Source organism: Zingiber officinale, chromosome 2B, assembly GCF_018446385.1.
Source record: "Zingiber officinale cultivar Zhangliang chromosome 2B, Zo_v1.1, whole genome shotgun sequence".
NCBI classification, from domain to species: domain Eukaryota; kingdom Viridiplantae; phylum Streptophyta; class Magnoliopsida; order Zingiberales; family Zingiberaceae; genus Zingiber; species Zingiber officinale.
The window spans coordinates 84,827,005-84,852,349 of NC_055989.1; the positions used below are offsets into that span (position 1 = coordinate 84,827,005).

At 38.3% G+C, this 25,345-nt stretch overlaps 3 protein-coding genes across 3 annotated transcripts; 2 read left to right on the top strand and 1 right to left on the bottom strand.

The window, feature by feature from the left end:
* The first annotated feature begins 158 nt into the window (after nucleotides 1–158).
* LOC122046151 (beta-glucuronosyltransferase GlcAT14B-like) lies at nucleotides 159–4,050 on the top strand. Its single transcript, XM_042606696.1, has 4 exons — nucleotides 159–1,017; nucleotides 1,683–1,758; nucleotides 1,885–2,000; nucleotides 3,295–4,050. The coding sequence occupies exons 1-4, from the start codon at nucleotides 408–410 to the stop codon at nucleotides 3,810–3,812; spliced, it is 1,320 nt and encodes a 439-aa protein (XP_042462630.1). The 5' UTR covers nucleotides 159–407; the 3' UTR covers nucleotides 3,813–4,050.
* On the bottom strand, nucleotides 4,040–4,835 carry LOC122046152 (EG45-like domain containing protein). Its single transcript, XM_042606698.1, has 3 exons — nucleotides 4,701–4,835; nucleotides 4,280–4,562; nucleotides 4,040–4,178 (listed from the first exon to the last, which is right to left on the bottom strand). Exons 1-3 carry the CDS (start codon nucleotides 4,822–4,824, stop codon nucleotides 4,172–4,174), a joined length of 414 nt encoding a protein of 137 aa, XP_042462632.1. The 5' UTR covers nucleotides 4,825–4,835; the 3' UTR covers nucleotides 4,040–4,171.
* Nucleotides 4,836–6,626: 1,791 nt separating this feature from the next.
* LOC122046153 (adenine nucleotide transporter BT1, chloroplastic/mitochondrial-like) lies at nucleotides 6,627–12,552 on the top strand. Its single transcript, XM_042606699.1, has 4 exons — nucleotides 6,627–6,814; nucleotides 7,091–7,792; nucleotides 10,579–10,740; nucleotides 10,810–12,552. Exons 2-4 carry the CDS (start codon nucleotides 7,268–7,270, stop codon nucleotides 11,284–11,286), a joined length of 1,164 nt encoding a protein of 387 aa, XP_042462633.1. The 5' UTR covers nucleotides 6,627–6,814; nucleotides 7,091–7,267; the 3' UTR covers nucleotides 11,287–12,552.
* The last annotated feature ends 12,793 nt before the right edge of the window (nucleotides 12,553–25,345 follow it).

Consider the following 25,345-nt stretch of genomic DNA (forward strand, 5'->3'; position numbering starts at 1 on the left):
AAAATTTTTTCTAATGAGAAATGCATGTAAAATTGTGCATGCAAATTTTGCCTTATCCAAAAGTATTCGTAATTAATGAATGTTTTTTTAAAAATTGGAATATTTAGGTAATTTAGTCACGGATCGCGTCGCATCTAAGCCGCGTCTCTCGGACTCCGCACTGTTCGCGGCCATAGTCGTGACTTAAGTCGCCCGTCGATATCAGCGTGGCGTCGCCTTCCGAGTTCCGCCAATCAACGAACCACCGATATCGATCAGTCCGATCAAGATCCGCTCACCTCCCTCGGCACATCTCCCTCTCTCTTCTCTCTAGCTCTTGCTCGCTCGCCGCGAGTTATCGGAATTTGAATTCGCTTCCGCTGGGGATCGTGGTGGTTGTGGCGGTGGCGGAGTGAGGGATCAGGGCCATGGAGACGAAGCCACCTCTGGCATCGACGCCACAGCAGTGGCGGAGGAAGTGGGCGGTGCCTTTGCTCGCCTCTTTCTTCCTCTCCTCGCTCCTCATCTCGGCCTTCCTCTTCTCCTCGTCTTCGTTCGCCTCCTCCTCCTGGTCTCGCCAGGCCTTTCTCCTCTTCTCCTTCTCGCAGATCCCTGCCTCGGGCGACGGCGATTCAATTTTCGTCGAGTCCAAGCTCCGCCAGTTGTCGGCGCCCGCCTCCCCGGCGCGGCTTGTTCCCCGGCTGGCCTACCTCATCTCTGGCTCATCCGGCGATGGATTCAGCATCCGGAGGACCCTCCGAGCGCTCTACCATCCAGCCAACCAGTACGTTCTCCACCTCGATCTCGAGGCCCCGGCGGCGGAGCGGCTAGACCTCGTGACAGCTATCCGGGGCGACCCTGTGTATTCTCGCTTCGGCAACGTCAGGGTGGTCACTCGTGCGAACCTCGTCACTTACCGAGGTCCCACCATGGTTGCCAACACCCTCCACGCCGCCTCCATCCTCCTCAAGGAGGGCGGCGACTGGGACTGGTTCATCAATCTCAGCGCCTCCGATTATCCTCTCATGACGCAGGACGGTAAGATCCTGCTGCTCAATTATTTGCTATTTTTTTATAAAAAAATATTGGTTCCAGATCGTTATTTTCCCAATTTCATGCTCTGTTCCTAGAATCTGATCTTATAGGGTAGGTACATTCCTCCCTCCCTTAAAAATATGAATTTGAACCAGTATCATGGTTGGTCAAACGCTAAACAAACAAATTGGTTGGTAGATTTCGCTTCCACCTTCCTAAGTCGAGTGAGAAGCTAACTAGAGTAGAACTTTGCTTTACCTTCATCAGTGAAAATTTCTTTACAACAAAAACAACATAATCAAAACAAAAGTTTTTTTTTTTAATCGAACTAGCTTCAATGTTATTTTTTACCCTCCAATTTTATCTGTTGCCTATGTTTGCTCTCTTGGGTGCTCTATACCATCAGAGCGACCAGTCTTTCTTTCTTCACTGTTATGCATCTCCTTACAAAGAACTGAATCTATCTGCTGACCTAGTGCTATTTACTCTCAAGTTTTTTTTTGTTGGTTCTTGTCCATCTGTTAATCATATTTCCTATTTGTCCTAGATTCTAGAAATCATAGTACATGAAAGGTATATTCCATAGTGATTTACCCTACGATTGATGCTTGTATACCCAACGACTTCATTTTGCTTACTTCCTGATTTAGCTTTCTTTTGTTTGGCAGATCTACTCTACACGCTATCAAGTTTGCCTAGAGATTTCAACTATATAGAGCACACTAGCGACATTGGATGGAAGGAGTATGTAAATATTTGTTACATTATAATCACCATTTGCGTTTATATATCTTTTTCTCCAAGCAAAGTTCTATGGTGGTTGGTTTCACTAATTTTCTCCTAAATGGAATCTATATTTTGTTGTTGCAGGTTCCATAGGGCTAGGCCTTTGATTATAGATCCTGGGCTTTATAGTTTACAGAAGGAAGATGTGTTCTGGGTTAGTGAAAAGAGGGATGTGCCTTCTGCATTCAAGCTATTTACAGGTATTAGTCTCCTAAAATTGAGTAAATCGTTCATAGAGAATTCTATATCTGTTTCACATACTTTTCTTGTATCAAGCACCTAGTTCAATCAGTTGATTGCACATTTGTTGTTGATGCTTTGAGCAGTCACGTTTGTAGGCAAGTGGGACTGCAACTAGTAGCTGCTTAATTATCGCACTATATTTCATGTGGCATGAATACGATGGAGAAACATCTATGTTATTAGTGGTTTTAATAACACAGATTCAATTTGTATATGAATATTGATATAACATTTATCTATCATGGTGCCTGCCAGATTGATATGCTTATGTTGTGTGGTGTAAAGAAGCATTTGAGAACCATTTCGCCTGCAGCATCTTCTTGTATCTGAACATTCTACCAAAATATAGTACCTGTTTTTGTTGTGACCTATAGATAAACTGTTGGCCATCATCTGATCAAGTATTTACATGTACTTAAAATGAAAAAGGTAAATGATTAAGGCGTCTTGGATTATTCAAAAATAAATACTATGCTAAGATATTTGACTATGAATCATGTACATCTAGGAGGATACAGGATGATTACTTGTAGAATCTGATTTTGTTTACGATACTCTATAAAGTTAGAGAGAGACATACAAATCAAGGTCTGTTAGTTTCATTTAACAACTTTTCTCTGTGGCTGGTGGGTTCAATATTACATTCTCAAGTTCACCAGTGTTTTGTAGAATCTAAATAATGCATAAGATAAATCAATCAGATCTGATTGTTGTTAGTTTCTGAACTTCATACTTGAAACTTATAATTGGTAAACTTAGGACTACCAGATTTCTGATGCACATAATGTTTTATTTGACCAACCGATGTTTGTATATATGATGCCTACACTACAAGTGATTCTAGGAATTTCATGGAGTTTCAATTTCTATGATTTTCACATGTGTAAATGTGCAAGGACGTCTAAACACTTGTCAAGGACCATTGTTTTGTTAAAATGACACACACTGTTAGGTGTATGTTCAGAGGATAGCTGGTGTAATAGCATTTAAAGATGCATAAAATTGAAATATAGCTGTATGTATGGCCAGTGAAGAATTCACATTAGCTGTCTACATGCATAATCTGATTGATCACATTTGCTATTTATTTGAATCTTACGATTCACTAAAATGATTTATGATAGGTTTTGTTTCTTTCTAAAATATGGAACAAGCTAGAAACGCAGTGCTTGGATGATAATAACATTTGCTATTTTTATGATGAAATAGTAAAGTATGAATATACCTCACCAACAATTGATTTCTTTGCAGGGTCTGCTTGGATGATGCTTACACATCAGTTTGTTGAATATCTCATATGGGGATGGGACAACCTTCCAAGAACAGTCCTAATGTATTATGCAAACTTTCTCTCGTCGCCTGAAGGATACTTCCACACTGTTATCTGCAATGCACCTGAATTCCGCAACACCACCATCAACCATGACCTGCATTTCATATCTTGGGATAACCCTCCAAAGCAGCACCCACACTTCCTAACACTAGACGACTTCCCACGTATGGTCAGTAGCAATGCTCCGTTTGCAAGGAAGTTTGGTCGGGATGATCCGGTACTGGACAAGATTGACAAGGAACTCCTATGCCAGGATCCTGATGGTTTTACTCCAAGCGCATGGCACAACACACTAGAGACGAGTACTAGCAGTGACCAACATTACATAGTTAAGAATGTAGCTGAGCTCAGGCCAGGGCCAGGTGCTCAGAGGCTTAAAGCTCTAGTAACCAGTCTTATTTCAGCAGATGGTTTCAGCGAGCAGCACTGTGTTTGACATGGATAATGGGACGCCGTTCTCAATTGCGATGTGAAGCTTTTGGCTTCATGGTTGGATGCTCCAACAGCTTTTCATGCTAATCCTTGAATAGCTGCAGGGGAATCGGGGATAGGCAACTTACATTGGGTCATAGTTTTGATAGAGTAGGAAGCTATGCAAATAATTCATAAATCTGTTGATTCTTGATTGTGATACACATTATTCGAGTATAGCAACAAGTTTATGATTGATGCTCTGGTACTGTTTCCTCAAATTATAGCACATTGTGAAGGTTCATCATTCTTTACCATTTTACATATCTATTATTGTGCCAAGACATTGAATACATCTTCCATCCAAATCCATATGGCTCCCCATCATACTCTGAAAACAAAAACAGTTCATTTGTTCAACAACAATTTGAATTCTATCCCTGGAAACAGTTGCTGTTTGTTGAATTTGGACAGGGAGGGAGGGTCACTTACTCCGTGAACTCGATGTTGATCTTTGCATTGGGAATCCTGGAAACGGCGCCGAAGGCTTTGTTGGACAAAAGGAAGGTGGCAGGGCAGGGACTGGACCTGCAGTAATCGACTACTTCGACTATAATGGAGCCATCTTTGCAGGGCCGTCGGAGGCCGCTGAGGCACCGGACCTGGTACTTCCTGCCGCAGGCTGCACCGTTGTCCCACACGCCACTGCCAGCCGCCACAAACAGCCCGGTCTCTGGCAACTGATCCAAGCTGCTGTAGTCCGGGCACTTTGTTGCTGAAACATGAAAACAATTACTAGAGGTAAACTCAAGTTGTTATGGACTTCTGAAAACAATTACTAGAGGTAAACTCAAATTGTTATGCACTTCTATCTCTCTCTATATATGCATCAGCTAGTTTCATAAAATCTTACGAAGATATGGAGGATCATATGATGCAGCAGTGCCTACATCCCCTGCAACTTCAGTGAAATGATTTAGGAAGAACAAAAGCAGCAGCATTGCCTCCATGGACCTCTCAATCACTGAACAAGCCATGCTGTATCGAGCAACACCCCTCAGCCCCGTATTTATACTCCAATTTTCTCATTGATTTTTTATGTGTTGTTCATCACAGTCGGCAGATAAGAATACTTGTGTTTCAGCATGTGTTAAACACAGATTTCCAGCCATGCAACCAAGATATGAAACTGACTGCTAACGATGGTGTGGATTATGGTCTCATCACATCACATTCGAGTTATCTCATTGGATTCTATGGGATAGTGATCATGGAGGTGAGTTTAAAAATCAAAGAGATTAGTCGACCTTGGCATTTGCATTTGCTCTTCATCTTCATGCGCGTGTGGTTTGAGCACAAACGTCATATCTTTTTAGGCTCCCACTTTGTTTATCCAATCGTTGACGATACTCTTGTTTATCAGGTAGAAGGATGAACATGGACTCCATCCAAGTGCGATTTGACATGATCCCAACAATTTTTTTATTCTCTTGGATAGTGGAGAATGATTTCAAATTTTTTTTTGGCACCATATATCTAATATGCCAGTCCCATGAATATTTTCAGGAAACGTTCTTAGCAGGCGGCCAATTAATTCAGTATTTTTAGATTAACTGTTTATTAAAAAAATTATCTATTAATTTATTAAAATTAAAATTCAATCCTGAGATATCTAAAAACGGTCATCTTATTCTCAGATAATCTACACGTATATTTAACTCGTTTTTAAAAAATAATTCTATATTACTTTTACTGACTATATACTCTATTGTAGAAATTGCATGTGAGATTTATTCAATAATTATTTAGTTTTTTTTTAAATGCATCTCCTAAGTAGGAATTGTTGTAGTTTTTTTCCCTCTGCAATGCCAAATATCTGGTTCACTTTTTATCCACTGAAAAAAAAACCTTTCGATAACTTCACTTTTTATTTATACTGATAGTGTATTTTATATGTTATTTATATTTTACATTTCAAAAAGAGTTGTTATCAAATTATAAAATAATTTTAATTAAAAAAAAGGAGCGGCTATCGAGAAGTTAAGTTGAAAGGAGATCTATCCAGTTAGATGGAGATCTCATAAGGGCAAGGCAAAGTTAGGAGTAAGCTGGAGACTGCCTAAGTTTTAATTAAATAATGCTTATAATAATATAATTTTATATTATTTAAAATATAATTTAGTAATAGTTAAACACCATTTGCAATGATACCTTCACTCTAATTGGACACTTATTCCTGCGTATTTTTTATATTTAATTTTAATTTTTATGTCGCATTTAATTTTTATGTAAAACGCGCGTTGACCGGAGAGCATTTTCTTGCTTGGCCGATTTAGCACGGCACTTCAACGGAGGAATGAAGTGGCCTACTTAACTTTGACTCCATCGTTTCAAGTCAACGTATCACTCATCACGATTTCTTCACTGTACAATCGTTGACCTTGTCGAACTTGGTCTAGCGATCCTATGAAAATTAAACCGGATCAAACAAATTAAACCAATGGATTATTTATTTATTTTTTCTTCTAGAGATTACAAAATTTAAATTAAAACAAATCTTCATAATTCTCTCCATCAATATAGGAAATTATTTTTAAAAACTCTTCGCATTTTTAATTCTTTCAATATTGCGAGACACAGTCTTTGAATAAAAATAACATGAAAATAGATTATTATTTTTTTGGCAACATAAATAGTTTTCAGAAAGGTTCTTGTGGTTTCCTAAATCTCAAGATTAGTTATTAATTAACGGAAAAAAAATCCAAAATTAATTGAAATGGCAATTAGATCCTCACCCGTTCATCAATAAATATATGCAGCGCAGGTTGTGCGTATTGATCAGGTTGCGTTTGGTGCTCTGCCTTTTTTTTTTATTCCGTCTCTCGCCCGCCGCCCCTTCTTCGCTTCTATCGCTCGCCAACCCACCGCGAGATCGACGAGGGAGACTCGGATTAGGTCGCCCGGGGAAGTGCTCGCGCTGATTTCGGATCGGCCAGTTCAAAAAAAAATTTCGCTGGAAAAACTCAGGTGATAGTTATATGCCCGGCTATTTATTTGTTTGAACGCTTTTAGGTTTTGACGGATATGTTTTTGTGAAAGATTGTTTTTTTCTCGGTTGTTTTAATGGATCTGAGTATGTTGGTGCGATTCTTTCAATCGATTTTGTGATTTTTGGTTTTAACTTGTTCATCCTGTTGCCCGGTTTCGTTGAAAAACGGATTTTTTTTGCCAATTATTTTGTTGCGACTTTATCATTTCTCCTACTGAATCTGCATTTTACTGTTTCTTTATTTGCCCCGGCAGAATCTGCTGAAGAAAAGTTCTTCCCTTGATTTCTTTCTCATATTTGGTAAAAAGATTTGAATTTGCTGCATTCGCTGCCTCATTGTGTCCCCTATCTATAAGAGCCCAAGAGCGATGATTTTGAAAGTTGTAATATTCTGAATCACAACGGGAACTTGGAGTTCTGCTGTGATAACAATGGCAGATAAGAGATTGCAAGCGGTTGAGAAGAATAGTGGCTGGCTTCTTCAACCATTCCCAGAACTGGGTTTCTCATGGAATATTCATGACGGTTTGTTGCCCTCCGGTGGCTTGTTTGCGAGTGTTGGTCAGGTGGGAGTTGGGCTTGGGGTTTCTTCAAAATCTCCTAGTGTGACACCTGAGGCAGGTTATCAGGTTGTTGGGACTCCCGCTGAGTCCACCGGGGATGTGACCAGTTATGTGGAAGAAGCTTTGGTTAAAAAGAAGAAAAACATACTGCAAGTAAGAATTAAGGTCAGGAATCCTCATTTGAGAAGATTGCTCAGTGGAGGAATTGCTGGTGCAGTGTCGCGGACTTGTGTCGCACCTCTGGAAACAATTAGGACACATCTTATGGTTGGGAGCAATGGGAACTCAACGACAGAAGTTTTCCAGACTATTATGAAGACAGAGGGGTGGACGGGCCTCTTTCGTGGTAATTTTGTCAATGTCATCCGTGTTGCCCCCAGCAAGGCCATTGAGGTGAGGGATATAATCATGATTGCAACCATATTCTCTTTTAGTTTAATATCTATCTGCCGGTTGAATAACAAACTATTGTTCCTTTCTACTTCTTTGAGTATAGCATTATCCTATTGATTAAAACAAATGCTAATTATAGTTTTTGTGTTTTTTAAAGATCCCTAGATGAGATGAATGTTTTCATCATGTTTACTTTTCTTTATTATATTTACAGGAAGATTTATAACTTAAGTATCATGTTTGATTAATACCTGCTCCTTTTTTTTGGTTTATTGCATTTGCTTGCTTTTTCTTAGTTTGGTTGTATAGATCATATTCATTTTTTCATTCCTAGGGTATGACTCAATTAATATGGCTTTTGCCTTTTGGTTGCTTCTCCTGTGTTTTTGTTAGCATATTTGATTTGGATTTTTCATACTGATAAGTTAGCAGTCTTCACATGAATGATGTTTCTGGATATGAACTTATGCAAATTAATGGATAAACACCTGGAACTTTTTGTACTATAAAAAGAAACTTGAATTTAGTGCTACTATGGTAGGTATTTTATTTGATTAGTGAAAGTATGTATAGATGCCTAAACTAGCAATTGAGTCCTAATTGTACACAATTATACTCATTGACTCGCTGTTCAGTTAGGAGTAGATATGACCATCCCCCATAGGCTTGTTGTAAATTTTGATTGCCATTGCAGTTTTCAAAGCATTTCTACCTATGTTTATTAGATTACAAATGTTGGCACGTAGGTTCATTCAACTGGAGACAGCATTTGGAAAATCTTAATGAAGAAACTTACATAGATTGTGGTAGAAAATAAGGAAGAAACAAACTTAAATTTATGGAAATAATTGGAAAACAAGGGGTGATATTTTACATCATGCTTTTGATAAATTTTAGGGGGCGTTTGGATTGCATTTTCGATGTTATTTTCTATTTTTATTTTCTGATAAAATGGAAAACGTCTTTGGTTTGTATTTTCCACGTTCGTTTTCAAGAAAAAGAGAGCATTTTCTAAGAAAACGAAAAACGTGGAAAAGTCAAAAAAAAAAAAAGGCTAGCTCGGTGCATGAAGCTCCCGCCATGCGGGGTCCCAGGGAAGGAACCATTGTACGCAGCCTTACCTTGCTTTCCAGGATTCGAACCCGTGACCTTTTGATCACATGACAACAACTTTACCGTTGCGCCAAGGCTCCCCTTCTGAAAAATGAGAAAATACGATTTTCTAGAAAATGAAATGAAAATGTAAACAAATCAAACGCACCCTTAGTTTTCTTGATTCTTGGAATGCTTTAGAAGTTAAGAATTTCTTCATTTAGCAATAATTACGATCATCAAAAAATTTGAAACAAATATTTTAGTCTTTGATCTTGCAACTTTTTATCACCTCTTTTGAACTTATAGTTGGCATACTTCATGACTGTTATTTATACATTGATTAGCCACCAAGATGAACTTTCTTGTTGAATGTTATGCAAAACGACTTTGTGTTAACTGATGAGATTGTAATTGCATTAAAGCTGAAGCTTTATGTGTGGAAAAAAAAATTCAGAAAGTAAAAGGTTTTGAGATAAGAACTCGAAAACTGAATATATGAAATGTGATTTTATTACCTAGAAAAGAATTGATGGAATAGTTAAGATTCATATAATCGGTCTCAAATAGTTGGGTCAAACATGGCTTGATGATGGCAATAATATTAGTAGCCACTCATCTGAAGATATTCATAAGAAACTGGTACTTTGACACTACCTACAATTAGAGAACGAAACACTTAATTTATATAGTGATCTATACTATCTTGGAGACCAGCATATGATCTACTTTTCTATTACATGAGACGTTAAAATCTATATTCTAGTTAAGTAGTTCAAAGCTTGCAATAATTCATTCTTAATAAGACAGCGTACTTGTTTCTTCCATTGCCAAAATAATCATAGTAAACTGTTGTATAACTAATGACATTCAGCCTTTTTAGCTCTTCCCTGGCACACAAAAGTAAGACACGCATTACCATTAAAAAGCAAATTTTGCAAAAACAAAGACATTGCTCATGTTGAACCCACCCTACTATATGTTTCTAATTGTCCTGATCATTTCATTGAAGTTTTTAATGAATACCGGAATATTTGGACATGCATCCTTAGTAGTGGCCTGCAATTTTACTGACTTTAGTTATGTGAATGCTTAGAACACATGTTTTCTTTTGTTTTGTTTTTGTTCCTATTAAATATTTTGATTGTCTGCAAACTAAATCTTTTTAGATATTTCCACAACCATCATTTAGCGCTATGCTTTGATGAGCCTGTTGTGGTACATTATTATAGTTTTTTGTTATCCATGTACTAAGAAAACAACTAATGGAGAGCAAAATTAGTATTATTGCATCTGCATCTCGTTTCATAGGTGAATAGATGAATATTGCCTCTTATGGGTTTAACTTCTAGGCTTTTATCAACAACGAGCTAATATAACCTCTACATGGAAATAGATTCTTGTGCATAGGCTAGGAGGTGCCTGTTTTTCTCTCTATTCAGATCAATGAAACACTACTAGGGTGTGGATTGAGTGATTTTTGTGGCATGTAGATGGTGCAAATTCAGATGAATAATGATAAAACAATGTTTCATGCGTCTGCAACCGACCTAGTGATGTCTTGTGTGTTCTTCTCGGTGTTTATAGCTGTATGATTAATTGTTTTGTTATTCTTCACATTTTCCCCAGGTTCATGCATGCTAATTATTTTTCTTTATTGTCTGATTCTTATCATTCTTTGTATCTCTTTGCAGTTATTCGCTTTCGATACAGCCAAGAAGGTTTTGACTCCCAAGGAAGGCGAACAACCAAAGATTCCGATTCCCCCCTCATTGGTTGCTGGGGCATTTGCTGGAGTCAGCTCAACCCTATGCACGTATCCTTTAGAACTACTAAAGACGCGACTAACCATACAGGTCGGTGACAGCCATCACGATATCAGTACAACACTTGCATCTCTCATCTAATTCCTGTTTCTCATGCAGAGAGACGTTTACGACAATCTTCTGCACGCATTTGTGAAAATTGTTCGAGAGGAAGGTCCCGCAGAGCTCTTTAGAGGTCTCACTCCGAGCCTCATAGGAGTCGTGCCATATGCCGCCACCAATTACTTTGCTTACGACTCCTTAAAGAAACTTTACAGGAAGACCTTCAAAAAAGATGAAATAGGAAACATCGCCACCCTTCTGATCGGTTCGGCCTCCGGTGCTATTTCGAGCAGTGCTACATTTCCTCTTGAAGTTGCACGGAAGCATATGCAGGTCGGAGCTGTCGGAGGTAGGCAGGTCTACAAGAATATGCTTCACGCTCTTCTGAGCATACTGGAACAGGAGGGAATCGGGGGGCTTTACAAAGGTCTGGGGCCAAGTTGTATGAAGCTGGTACCGGCCGCCGGGATCTCATTCATGTGCTATGAGGCTTGCAAGAAGATCTTAATCGATGAGAATGAGAAGACACTCTAGCGTGAGATTTAAGCTTCTCTTTCGGTTCCACAATTTTTATCTCAAACTGGAGCTGTTTGAGATTTAGATACTTAAATGGAGGCAGCAGCACCATTTTTCCCCTTCAAATTTTCTTTTCATTTTTCTTTTTTACTATTATTTTTTTACCTTGTGATCCATTGAATGGATCAAAATTATCTTGTTGTCTGCTAAACTATGATATAAAGATTGTGGCAAACGAGTTCTACTATTGTCTTATCATTTCGGGTTGATTTATATGATGAAAAGAATTTAGAGATCATTTTTGACAGGCAAGTTCCCTTCAAAATAAGCTACAGTAGGTTTGAATGTCAAGTTCTTTTTTCCATGTGGATCAGGACTTGTCTTTCTACTGCTAAACTAACTTATTTAATGCTGTTGACTTGGAGACATTAGCGAGCTGTTGACTGTTTTTTGTTACTCACAGCAGTCGCAGACTCGCAGGCTTAATTTGGGAAGAAGTCTCTATGCGGCCCAATTATACGACGTGAGAAGAGACTCGGTTTAATCAGCTGGTTGTGGCAACTATAATAAAGCCGTGGTTTATTTTATTTATTTATTTATTTTATCTCTCTATATATCTATGATATCTATTGAGAACAGGATAATAAATCACATCATTGCAATGGGGAGCAAGAGCATATCAGCAGCCTTCTTTTATTTCTTCCTCCTCTTTCTTTTTGCGTCACTACCATGCTGGAAACCGGCCGCCGCCGCCACTTCTCCCGAGCGATGGGCGGCGGGCTGTAACGAGATAGAGGGTGGTGGTCGCCGATGCAGATTAGTGGAAGAGGAGAGGAAGGACTTGGAGGAGTTTCAGTTCGATTCAGAGATCAACAGAAGACTCCTCGCCGGAAGTGGCTCCTCCGATGTCGTCCATCAAGCTCTGGATGCAAGTCAGGTGCCCTGTCAAACTAAACGCGGCAGTCCGTCCCAGTGTGGTGCGAAGTCCGGCAACACAAACAGACGAGGTTGTAGTGACTCTTTCTATTGTCGAACTCCTCCTCCATGAATAATTGATCAAGAACCCCCGCTGCCGTTAATTATCATCCATGAATAATTTAATTTACCTGCATGTGTGATTGTGTGCGTGTCTTAATTCTAAGACGTTCTTGAAACTAAACTATTCTAGGTGTTGTGTCGTGCCGTGTTGATCCGAGCGAAAGAATGTGTGTTTCTATTCTATTTTGCTGTTGTATTTATTTTTCATGGCTATGATCTGAGCGAAACAACGCTAGCTTTTCGATATCTTGTGCTACCAAATTTGTAAATTGAAGAGGAAATAAAAAATATATGATTTTGGCTCAACGGAATATTTTTAATTCATTTTTTAACAAGTTGATATACAACATATCAAAAATATATCTACTGAATTAATCTATGCGAGACAATAAGGCTACTAGAAAAACGTCTTTTCAAGTTAGCTACTACAAGGTGTCGCAGCTACACGTAGAGTTAGTTGCTACATTGTGTAGTAGTTACCAGTACACATAGTAGCAGCTACCTCTCCATATAGTTACTATAACTTGTAGTAGCAAAGGAAAGTCCAAGTGACTGCAACCGGTTGTTGCAGCCGTCGCCCTTCCACGTCGTAGTATAAATCCATCTGACCTTCGACGACGATCAATCCAAGTTAGCTGCTACAAGTTGTAGCAGCTACAAGGACGATTTCCTTTGAAGTAGTTGATGTAACGTTTAGAAGCGAAGCAAAAACGTTGCATCTTTAAACAATAATTTTAACTATTTTTTTACCAAGCTCATATATTTCTAGGGGTACTATATGCTAGCAATTGTAGCTGCCAAAAAAATGACTTACCAAGTGACTACTCTAACATGTAGCAGCTACACTGCAACCCACATGGCTATAACTAGCAGCCATTTGTACAAAGCGTCGTCCCTGAACGTTATAGCAATAACCCTTCTAATATTTGTAGGCTATAACGGTGTGGATTATCAAATTAAAATGAAACGACTTACCATTGCGAATGGAGAGAGGTGGTAAGCTCTTGCAGTAGCTGTGCGATTGAAGACGCCGGTGAAACTTTCCCGCTAGGAGCGCGACGACCGAGGGACGATGTCCGACGGACTATGGACGACAGAGGAAGTTGACGGAGGGAGCGAGCGAGGGAGAGAGAGAGTGGTGAGGGAGAGATTTTAATATTAAATTTTCCCGGTGGCTTATGAGGTCGGCCGGATGACGAAGACGGAGGGAGCGAGAGTAGGAAAGCTGCGAAGGAGATTTTAAACACCACGTCTGCGTGTCACTCACGGTCGCGCACAAAGCGTCGCCAAGCATATCAAATCTGTATATATATATATATAGATTTGATATGCTAAGCGACACTTTGTGCGCGAACGTGAGCGAAATCCAACGTGGGTTATCTGACGCGGCCAAAACCCAATTTTTTTAATCTCTCTCTTATCTGCATGCAACAGCTTTTCTCTCTCATCTGCATGCAACTATAAATTTTTTTAATCTCTCTCATCTGATTGCATGCAACAATCACCGTACTGCTAATTTTTAAAGGTGATGTAGCTACTACAACGCTGTAGCAACTACTACACAATAGTTGCTACATGTTGTAGCAGCTTCCGTATAGTAGCTGTTATAACGTGTGACAGTGTTATTGTGTAACTACTATATTGTAGCAGCTTCTGCATCGTTGTAGCAGCTATTACACCGTTGTAGCAGCTACTGCACCGTTGTAGTAGTTTCTGCACCGTTGTAACAGCTATTGCACCGTTGTAGCAACTTCTTAGCTACTGCACCGTTGAAGCAGCTTTTGCACCGTTGTAGCAGTTTCTGTACCGTTGTAGCAGCTACTGCATCGTTGTAGCAGCTATTGCACCATTGTAGCAGCTACTACATCGTTGTAGCAGTTTCTGCACCGTTGTAGTAGCTATTGCACCGTTATAGCAGTTTCTGCACCGTTGTAGCAGCTATTGCACCGTTATAGCAGTTTCTACACCGTTGTAGCAGCTACTTCACTTTTATAGTAGCTATTGCACCGTTGTAGCAACTACTGCACCGTTGTAGTAGCATTGCATAGTAACTGCTACAAGCCATACTAGCTACTGTATAATAAATGCTACAAGTTGTAGTAGCTACTGTATAGTAACTGCTATAAGTTGTAGCAACTACTGCATAGTAGCTGCTACAACATTGTATCATCGTTATTATAATAATTTTTTGCATGTAATAATAGGAGAGAAAAGATAAAATATCATTTTAATTAAAAAAAAATGAGAGAAAAGTTGTTGCATGCAGATGAGAGAGATTAAAAAATTTTATAGTTGTTACATGCAGATGAGAGAGAAAAGTTGTTGTATGCAGATGAGAGAGATTAAAAAAAAGTAGATTTTGATCACGAGATAATTCACGTCGAATTTTACTCACGATCCCGTATTAAGTGTCACTCAGCATAGATATATATATATATATAATATTAATTAAATGTGTGATATTCATTCATCTTCAGTAGACTTTGACCGTACGTACGTACGTGTTTCTATTCTATTTTGTTATTTGTTATTGTATTTATTTTTCATGGGTATGATCTTACCGAAACAACGGCTAGCTTTTCGATATCTTGTGCTAACAAATTTGGAAATTGAAGCGAGAATAAAAAAATATATGATTTTGGCACCGACAGAAATAAGCTCGAACAAGGAAAACAAAACAAGAATTAAAGAAAGAATGAACATGCAGCCAAATAAAATTAATTTATTGTTTGACAAGACATTCATGAGTGTTAGAAATGGACAAAATTAAGCTAACCTCTATTCAGATCGAAAGACAGAACCATGTGAATGACAGATAAGCTGTTCCATTAATTAATTATCCAACCATATCATTCCATAACATATCTATTAAAACAATTTTTAATTAATACTATTTTTGTTTTAAAAAAAAGGTACGAAGCGTAGTATTTTTACCAAAAACTTGTTCTTTGTAATTGAGAAGGGTTAAAAGTGACGGGGAGAGGATAAAAATAAGACCTTCAGTCAGAGTATTCTCACTGAGTGTAATTGACATCTTCTGTCTGTGTTTCCGTGTCTTCTCATTAATCGATGATCATGACATCCTCGTAATGTATATTGTATCTTTGAGAAGTGATTTAACCTGTCTGATCGATGAAAAGACACAAGGACATATTATTTTTAGGACAGAGGATCTTAATTCCGCCGGGTGCCCTGGAGGCTTTTATACGCCGACCAGTAAGAGCCGATCTGACAATTGTAGACCGGTAAAAGATGACTCAACAATAGCCGACTTGACACAAGCTGATCTGATCTGATAGGAGCCGATTCAACTCACCACGGATCGATTGGAGTCAACCCATCATGATCGCAATCGGATCATATATTCTCTTAAAAACAAAAGTATCCAAATATCAAAACTAATTAAAAATTTGATTGCACAAATCAATAAAGAGTCTTTAAAAAATAAAAAAAATAAAAACAAAAATTCAAGGAAAATCAAGAGTGTAAGTGATGTTTTGCTATTTTGCTAGTTATTACGTAGGTCTCTTGAAAATCATCATCTATACATGCTAAATTTCCCCACAAAATTATTTACAAGGTAATATAAAAATAATAATTAATGATATTTTGTGTCTATCTTCATAGATTAACGAATTCGAATAGATATTCAGTAGTAAAATATCTGACAAATAAGAAATTCAAAGAAGCAAAAATAAATTGTTTAATCTCAGCGCAAAGTTAATTATGGCAATGCTAATTAACTTATTTAATGCCGTCCGCGTGCTATGCTTGTGCAGTTCAGATTATATCAGTTATCCAACGTATACCAATTAATCTTGGGGATGGACGGTCTGCCCCCATATTATGACTACCATTAATCTATCTATTGCAGGTCACAGTTGTTCCCGCTTCAAAACCTTCGAGGGACATGCCATTAGACAACTGGAGGCGATGTTGACTGAAGTTGCTGAATGCCAAAGGGAGGAGGTCCACCGCAAAGTAGACCAATCCTAATGACAAAAAGGAGAAGAAGAGAGTTAGAATAATAGTCAAGGGTGTCCCCGTGTTGCCACTCCGACGTAGAATTAAGTTTCAGCGAGAGATGTGGAGAAAAACGGAGAAAATGAACAGTAGAATGACGAAAGATTAAAGATACCTTTATCCACGGGTGTGAACCCCTATTATAACACTGTTGTTGGATATCTCTCTCCTATGTATTAATGACATATTAATTAATGATATGACGCATATCATACTACAAAAGCGTGTCTAATCCTTTGGTCCATAGTTCCTAGTCCCTTTCCGATCCGTTCAGCAATTGTACATCGGATCACGACTGGAATCCAGTTAAAATTAGTTGCGATCTCCCTTAGATTCACTTTCCCATCTAGATTGTAGTTTTGGGTTGAGGCAGACTGCCGGAGGCCGTCGGCGGTGGACATACTGTATGATGCCAAGCAAGAGGTGGCCCACCCAACTCCGGCATCCTCCGGAGGCTTCCAGCGGCCCAAAACTACAACCTAGGTGGGAAAGTGAACCCAAGGGAGATCGTAGCCAATTTTGGTCAGATTTCCACAACGATCCTACGTGTAAATTGCGGAAGAGATCAGAAATTGCGGACTAGAGGATCTGGGCTACAGTAAAGGGAGTGACCCATCGTATCTACTAGTATACTGCAGATCAAGATACGGGGATGATACCCATGTGCTTTGACAACTCACATGGTGTGTTAAGGCAGATGTTGTCCTCATGATGGGCCAGCTCATAAGACCCTGGGCCATGAGATAATTGGGCTGGAGGTTGAGGGTCTGCAAGTGGAAGAGCATCGGACTACCAGAGCTAAGAGGAGATGAACAGGGCAAGCCTAGTCAGTGCGAGTGGTGTACCCCCAATTGGTTGGGCTGATTGGTAAGACGGCCTAAGGAGAAGTGGAGCACATTTGATCGGTGTAACCTATTGGAAAGAGGCGGAGCGCATCCGATCAGTGGGATTGACTGGGGAGAAGCAGAGCATATCCGATTAGGGGTGAGCAGTCAACCCGCCAAACCGACCAACCCGCTCATATCGGCCTAAACCGAACCGAAAAAAACCTCGCCGGATATACGACCATATGTAGGATCCTGATATTGCATTATCTGATCTAGTAGGGCCGGATAATTTTTTTATCCCAATAATCGAACCAACCCGATCCGCGATTACCCCTACTTGTAGCAACTATTGTCAATAAACAACTATACGTTGTAACAACTACTGCCAATTAGCTGTTATAGCGTGTAATCAGCAATGCCAATTATCATTTTAAAATATTTTATATTTTTATTGTATTTATATTTATATTTCATTGGATATAGGGTTGGATATCCAAAAAATTGAAAATCCACCGGATATCTGATATATAAGAACCGCTGATATAGGGTCGGATGTAGGGTCTTGATATTACATTATTTGATCTAGTAGGGCCGGATAATTTTTTATCCCAATAACTGAACCAACCCGATCCGTGATCATCTCTACATCTGATCAATGGGACCAACCAGGGTTGAGAGGCAAAGCTCACTCAATCGGGGCTAAAGAGGACTACCCGAACGAATCTGTCCTATGTTGACTTATTGACCTTGACCTCCATCTATGCATGATGCTTGACTCTTGGGGACACTCATCATGACTCTTGGGGACACATGGAGCGAGGCTTTCCATACTCACCTTATAAATAGTAAAAGATGATAATCCTCACTTCGAGAGACCCTCCAAGACTATCCTATGCTATATGAAGGGAAGGTAAATCACAAAAATTTCACCAGTACAATGACCCTTCGCACAAGGGGTCAAGTGAAATCTATCTATCAATCTATAAATCCATCGAGATGATGATAGTTTATCTTTCCCAAACACCACTGCATGCAATGCATGGGGAGCAACAGCAGTGCAACCTCCTATTTTTAGACAGGGATCCTTTGGTCCAGAATCCTTGGACCACTCCTGTGTTAGAGTGTATACTAAAAGCCTAGCTTTTGTAAACATTTATTTTTGGAATAAAAGAATCACATTGGTCAAATGTCTACATTTATTTGTTAAGTGTAGATTGTTCAATTAATTTATATTATAGATAACATGGTGTGTGGTGTCACACACAGAAGATCATGTTATCATTTCTCTATAAATTATAAACAGTTGCTCATGACTAAGATGGAAAGAAACAAACCGTTGGAATAGTCGTAGTGTAATTAAGTATTAGTTTATCTTGACAAATAAATTATACTAGTACACTCTGAGTGTATTGAGTAGGACCATTTAAGGTAAGTTCTTTTTATACTGACTTAATAAAAGAACAAGACCTTAATTATTATGGAAGTGTGTGCTCTTAATCCTAATATAATAACAAGCATATATAATTAGTATTTATTTCTTTAATTTATCAAAGGGTGAGATTTAGCTCGATAAATCAAAGGACCCGATAAGTTGAGAAATGATATTACTTATAGTGTGTGTTGTTGATTATAGAAGGAAACTGTGTCCTAGTAATCTAGGTTGAGAATGCCCCCAAGTGTTAGGATGTATACTAAAAGTCTAGCTTTTGATATAAACATTTATCTAGAAATAAGAATCATATTGGTCAAATGTCTATATTTATGATAAATGTAGATTGTTCAATTAATTTATATTGTAGATAACATAGTGTGTGATGTCACACATAGAGGATCATGTTATCAACACCTTATAAATTATAAACAGTAGCCACGACCAAGATGGAAAGGAACAAACCATTGGAAGGTCGTAGTGTAATTAGGTATTAGTTTATCTTAACTATATAATTACACTAGTACACTTAGAGTGTATTGAGTAGGACCATTAGAGGTCGTTTCTTTTTATACTGACTTTATAAAGGAACAAAGACCTCAGTTATTATGGAAGTGTGAGCTCTTAATCCTGATATAACAACAAGCACATATGTTTGATATTTATTTCTTTAATTTATCAATGGGTGAGATTTAGCTCGATAAATCAATAAGCCCGATAAGTTGGGAAATGATATTACTTATAGTGTGACTTGTTGATTCTAGAAGGAAACTGTGTCCTAGTAATCTAGGTTGATAATATCCCCAAGAGGAGCTCATAAGGATTGTCATGTTAAACCCTACAAGTGGACTTAGTCCAACATGACAATAAGGTTGAGTGGTACTACTCTTGGACTAAGATATTAATTAAATGAGTTGTCAATAACTCACTTAATTAGTGGACATCCGACATCTTAAACACAGGGAGACTAACACACTCATAATAAGAAGGAGCCCAAAATGTAATTTGGGATTGATGCGGTAGTTCAATAATAATTCTTTAGTGGAATGAATTATTATTGATGAAATTAAGTTATGTGTTCGGGGCGAACACGGGAAGCTTAATTTCATCAGGAGACCAAAACCAATTCCTCCTCTCGGTCCCTATCGTAGCCTCTTGTATATAGAGATTTATACCCACCACATACCTACCTTCTTACCCAACCTATAGGGGCCGGCCAAGCCAAGCTTGAAGCTCAAGCTTAGGGCCGGCCAAGCCTAAAGGTTGAGCCTTAAGGTGGCCGGCCAATTGCTTGGAGCCCAAGCTTAGGTGCCCAGCCACATCATATTAAAAAGGAATTTTTATTAAAATTATTTCTTATGTGGATATCATGATTTTAAAAGAGAGTTTAAAATTTAAATATTTCCTTTTATAGTTTTCTACAAAAGATTAAGAAAAGATTTGAAATCTTTCCTTATTTGTAGATTGAAAGGAGATTTTAATTTTGAGAAAACTTTCCTTTTTTAACCATGTTCATGATTTAAAGAGAGTTTAAAATTAAATATTCTCTTTTATTAGTTTCTACAAATATTAAGAAAAGATTTGATATCTTTCCTTATTTGTAGATTAAAAAGAGATTTTAATTTTTTTAGAGATAACTTTCTTGAAAATTATCCACATAATTAAAAGAAAGATTTTAATTTATAAAATTTCCTTTTACTAACCAATCATGAAGGGATAAAATTATTGGAGAAATTTTTATAAATTTCTGGAAACAAATTAGGAAGTTTTAATTCTTGTTTAATTAAAACTCTCCTTGTTTTGCGGAAATAAGTGGCCAGCCAATATTATTGAAATAAGGAAATTGATTTTTAATAAATTAATTTTTCTTTTTCATGGCAAAAGAATTAAGGAAGTTTTTAATTAAATTTCTTTATTTGCCAAGACCAAGGAATATAAAAGAGGAGGTAGAGGTGCTTTCAAAAGAGACGACTCTATTATTCTTTTCCTCCCTCTCTTCCTTGGTGTGGTGGCCGGCCTCTTCCTCTTCTCTCTTCTCCTTCTTGTGGCCGAACTATCTTGTTCTCTTGAAGTCCTTGTGGTGGCCGGATCTAGCTTGGAGAAAATGAGAGAAAGGAGGTTTCGTTCTTGCATCCTTTGGAGCTTGGTGGTGGTGGCCGAACCTCATCCTCTCTTGGAGTCTTGTGGTGGCCGAACCTTGCAAAGAAGAAGAAGGTGCTTGGTGGTTCTCATCTCGGAAGATCGTTGCCCACACAACGTCCGAGGTTAGAAGAGGAATACGGTAGAAGAGGAATACAATAATTCAAACAAGGAGGGTTAGTTTTGAATTTTTAAAATCTTCTCTTTGTAGAAAACTATAAGTTTTAATTAGAGATTTTTTTTTAAAAAACTTTTCTTATTTGAATTAGGCCACATGTTTTAATAGAGAGTTTTAAAAGTTTTGAAACTTTCCTTTTTTAACCATCTTCATGGTTTAAGAAAAAAGGAAGATAAGTTTTAAAATTTAAATTTTCTATCATCAAGTTAAAAATGGAAATTTTATAAGAGAAGTTTTAAATTTTAAAACATGGTTTTAATTTTTAGAACTTTCCTTTTTTAACTCCTACTTTAGGAAAGAGAGCTTGTAAAATTTTATAAGAGTTTTTCTTCTTGTAAAATTTTATAAAAATAATATTCCTTTCCTCTTATGGGGGCCGGCCACCCTTGCTTGGTGCCCAAGCAAGGTGACCGGCCATATTGAAAAAAAAATAAAATCATCAAATTAATTTTTGGTGATTGATTCAATCAAGAGGAAAGAAAAGGAAAAATAAAAGGGAAAAGGAAAATTAGAGGAAGATTTTAATTTTTGTAAAAATTCTTCCCTTATTTGCCTTGGGCAACTAATATAAAAGAAGGGGTGAGGAGGCTTCATGTGATACAATTCTTATTCTCTTGCTTAGAGATTTTGGTGTGGCCGACCCTCCCTCTTTCTTCTCTTCTTTTCCCTTTTGCTCTCTTCTCCTTGGTGGTGGTGGTGGCCGAATTTTAGAGGAAGAGGAAGAAAGCTTTTGGGTGATGTTCATCTTGGAGGATCGTCACCCACATGACGTCCAAGACGAGGTGAGGAATATGACAGAAGATCTCGAGGTCATTAGCATACAAAGAGAATGTATAATTAGCAATTGGTTTCCGCATCATGCTAGTTATTTCTTTTTGTAAGAATTCCAAACACAAGAGGCATTAGATATAGTTTTTCGAATTAGTTTTTTTGAGTTTGTGTTTTCTTCTTTTTCGAATTTGTGATTCGATTATTCTTTTTGGTTAACCTAGAGTTATTTAAGGAAATTAAATATTAGTTTTCCTTAAAAGGCTTTGTCTAGGCGGTGGTGGTTGCTCCCATATCCAAGAAGGCCATGTGCCTCGCCATGAGTCCTGGAAGCCAATTTTAGAAATTAATATTTAATGAAATTAATAACATAGGTGGATTTGAATCAATAGTGTTAAGTTCCGCTTGCGATTCAAATCTAAACCATTAAGAACAGATAAGTTAAATTTAGAATCAATGATGTTAAGTTCGTCTGTAATTCCTAATTTAACTTCTAAAGAACACAATAGGTTATTTAAGGAAAGGTTCGACACTTGTACAAAATTTTGTACAGTGGAGCAGGTACGATTTTCCTAGGACTAACCAACAGGCGACAGGAGAGAAAGGAGAGGGAGAGGAAGATTAGGTTTCCAAAATCCAATCCACCAAATAATGAAACTTGTATCTAATTCTCTCCTAATTACATATATAGAAAGCCCAAATCCAACACATTATCCCTTAACAAAAAATTAGCCCATTAACCCCTTGGTTTGGTTCTTAACTAAACTAAGTTGGTTTATGACTAATTCATGATTAAACCAAATATAGTTCAACTCTACTATAAGAGATGTAGCCCATCCGCGCTTCTATTATGATAAATATTTTCATATTTCTCTTATGTATGATCCAACCAAATATTTATCTCTTGATTTAAGAATCATATTCTTTAACTTATTTTACGTCTTTTAGAGACTCGTTAGTACGTGCGACCCAATAGGTTCCCGATTCATCTTGATCGTCCATAATTAACTACTTAATTATAGAACGATCATGAGTGACACCTAGTAGTACATCATGATCCCCAATTAGCCGAAAAATAATCGTTGATCTTAGAACTAATTCTAAACCCTTTAGCAGCTACAGTGAGTCGTGCTTTGTTCCTTCACTCGTCTTATCCCTACTTGGTTCAGGACATAGTCTATGTGTCTGCCCCCACTAGACTGACTACGTCACACCTAGCCCAAGTAATACTTCCTCATTCTACTGATTTAAATTAATTATATATGTCGTACTCTTAACATATGATGCTTTGGCCAAAGACTTTGAGTAATAATCCTAACGAATGACCATAGGGAATGCATCTTCTCGCATAGAGCGATGAATCCTCTATGGGTTATCCAAATATCTTCAGGTATTTTGACTTATACCCAATCCTCCCAGGTCTATACCTCAATGATATGTTTGCATAAGATGTCAAAGTATAAGTCTCGATAACCAAGATGACTTGTATACCTCAAGTCGAAGGAAACTTTCACTCGAGCTGCAGTAAGAGCTTCACAGACATATCCATATATATAGATAGACATATGAAGTCTTATAGCGAGTCACTCCAATGAACTAGTTAACATAACTAGAATCCACGTTTAACTATCGGCATCTCAATATCTCTAACTAGTGAGAAAATAGATGCTTGGCGAACAAAGGAGTATAATCCATGCTAGTCTTACAGAATTGATGATGTCCGAATACATCAATTCGACGACTAGGAAAATTCCAATACGTTCATAATTACACATATAGAGATAATTACTAGTTGTGATCTAATCATAATTGCTCTCATACTATGAATTATATTATGGATATTCAGTAAATGAGTTTAAGACAATCAAACATATAATATGCACTCAAATAATGAATCTATATTTAGTAAAAATCATAAGATGATTGTCTTAGGACATCCCTCAAAATCTAACAGATACTGGGGCAACCAGATATATCTACTATAACAAGGAGCTGCTCCACAACTTTGAAGAAGTCAATGGAGATAAACTATTCATGGGGAACTTAGCAACCTCAGAACAATGTGTTGTATGTTTCGGGGTTCGGATTGTACTGAACCATGTTGACTCTTGTGCGACCATGACTTACACGCCGAATGCCGGACTGGTAGGGGTAAAATTTGCCTAAGAGGAACAACTTGCATTTTACCACGTGGATTCTTTTTGCTGCTCAAGAAGGTAACACAAGAAGGTAACGGAAGCATTAACCATTGTTTTCATAACCTCCCGGATAATAATGGTCGTCGGCTATCATTAATCCCTGGGTATTGAATGGTTATTACTCGCCATTCAATGCTGGGAAGGGATGGTGCTCCTATATAAAGGGAGACCATGGTCTTGAGCAAGACACACAAAAAGAAGAAGTAGTTGTCCACCTCCATTCCCCTCCTCCTCTGTCGTGCAACTCTAGCTCGGCGGAGTGCCCGTAATAGTAGTCGGGTACTACTTAGTTCGCTGTGACCACCAGTGCTTAGTGAAAATCACAGTTAATCGTTGTACCCTAGGAAATAGACGACTCGGGTAAACGTCGAAGCACAACTGGTGATGGAGCGAATCTGTCTCAAAGAAACAACGATCATCGCAGTCCTCGGTCGCTTTGCTGCTCTACCCGACCAGAAACCTGCCTTCTTTATTCTCTCGGTTGCGTGCTCGACCGACCACTTACCTCCTTCACTCGTCCAGCCGCAAGCTCACTCGACCACATGGATTTTTTGCTTGGTCGATCGAAAACTTGCTCGACCTATTCATCTACTCGACTTCTCTGCCCACTCGGCCGTCCGCTCGTTCGCTCGTTCGGTCGCTTGGCTTGTAGCCCATCCGACTGCAAACTCGCTCGGACTCTTGGTCTGCTCGGTCATATGCACACTCACTCGGCCGCCCGCTCGTTCGCTCGTTCAGTTGCTTGGTTGCTCGCCTGTTTGACCATAAACTCGCTCGGACTCTTGGTTCGCTCGACCATATGCTCGTTCTGCTCGGCCGTTCGCTCGCTCGGCCTCTTTGACGCTCAACCTCTCAACCCGCTCTGTTGCTCGGTCATTGTGCTGTCTGCGTTCGACACTTAGTAGAAACCAACGTTTGCTGGCAGCCTGAGATTATTAGCTCAGGTCATTTCGACAGATAAATTGAATTTAATTTTGACTAAATTCTCAAATATCTCCGGAAGATTGTCGAACATTCGATACGACAGGTGATTAATAGAAGCTATCAGTCGACTGGTAGATAGAAATCAATCCAAACAACAATCTTATAAAAGAGAATTTTGCGATGCTTTGAAGAAGCTGGTTCTTGGGAGTTTAAGGGTAAAATGCTATTGCATTGCCAAATTAACAAAAGGCAAATCTAAATAATAAGAAGCATTCGAAAGCCAAGTTCTCTTGTAACCCTGTTCATTTCATTTCAGCTTGATACTCTGGTTGTATTTGTGTTTGGTTTGTTTCTTTGTTTGTAAAAATAGCTCGTACGAAATTTCTCCATCTTTAGAAGATGCCCAAAAAGAAAAAGGTTATAGTGATAGATTGCTAGAGCTAGATCTTGGAGTAACTATCTCAGATGTAGTGAACTAAGTAAAATATAAATATTATACATGTGACGTCAGTTTTGATTCAAATTTCTACTGCTCAATCCATTGATGCAAATT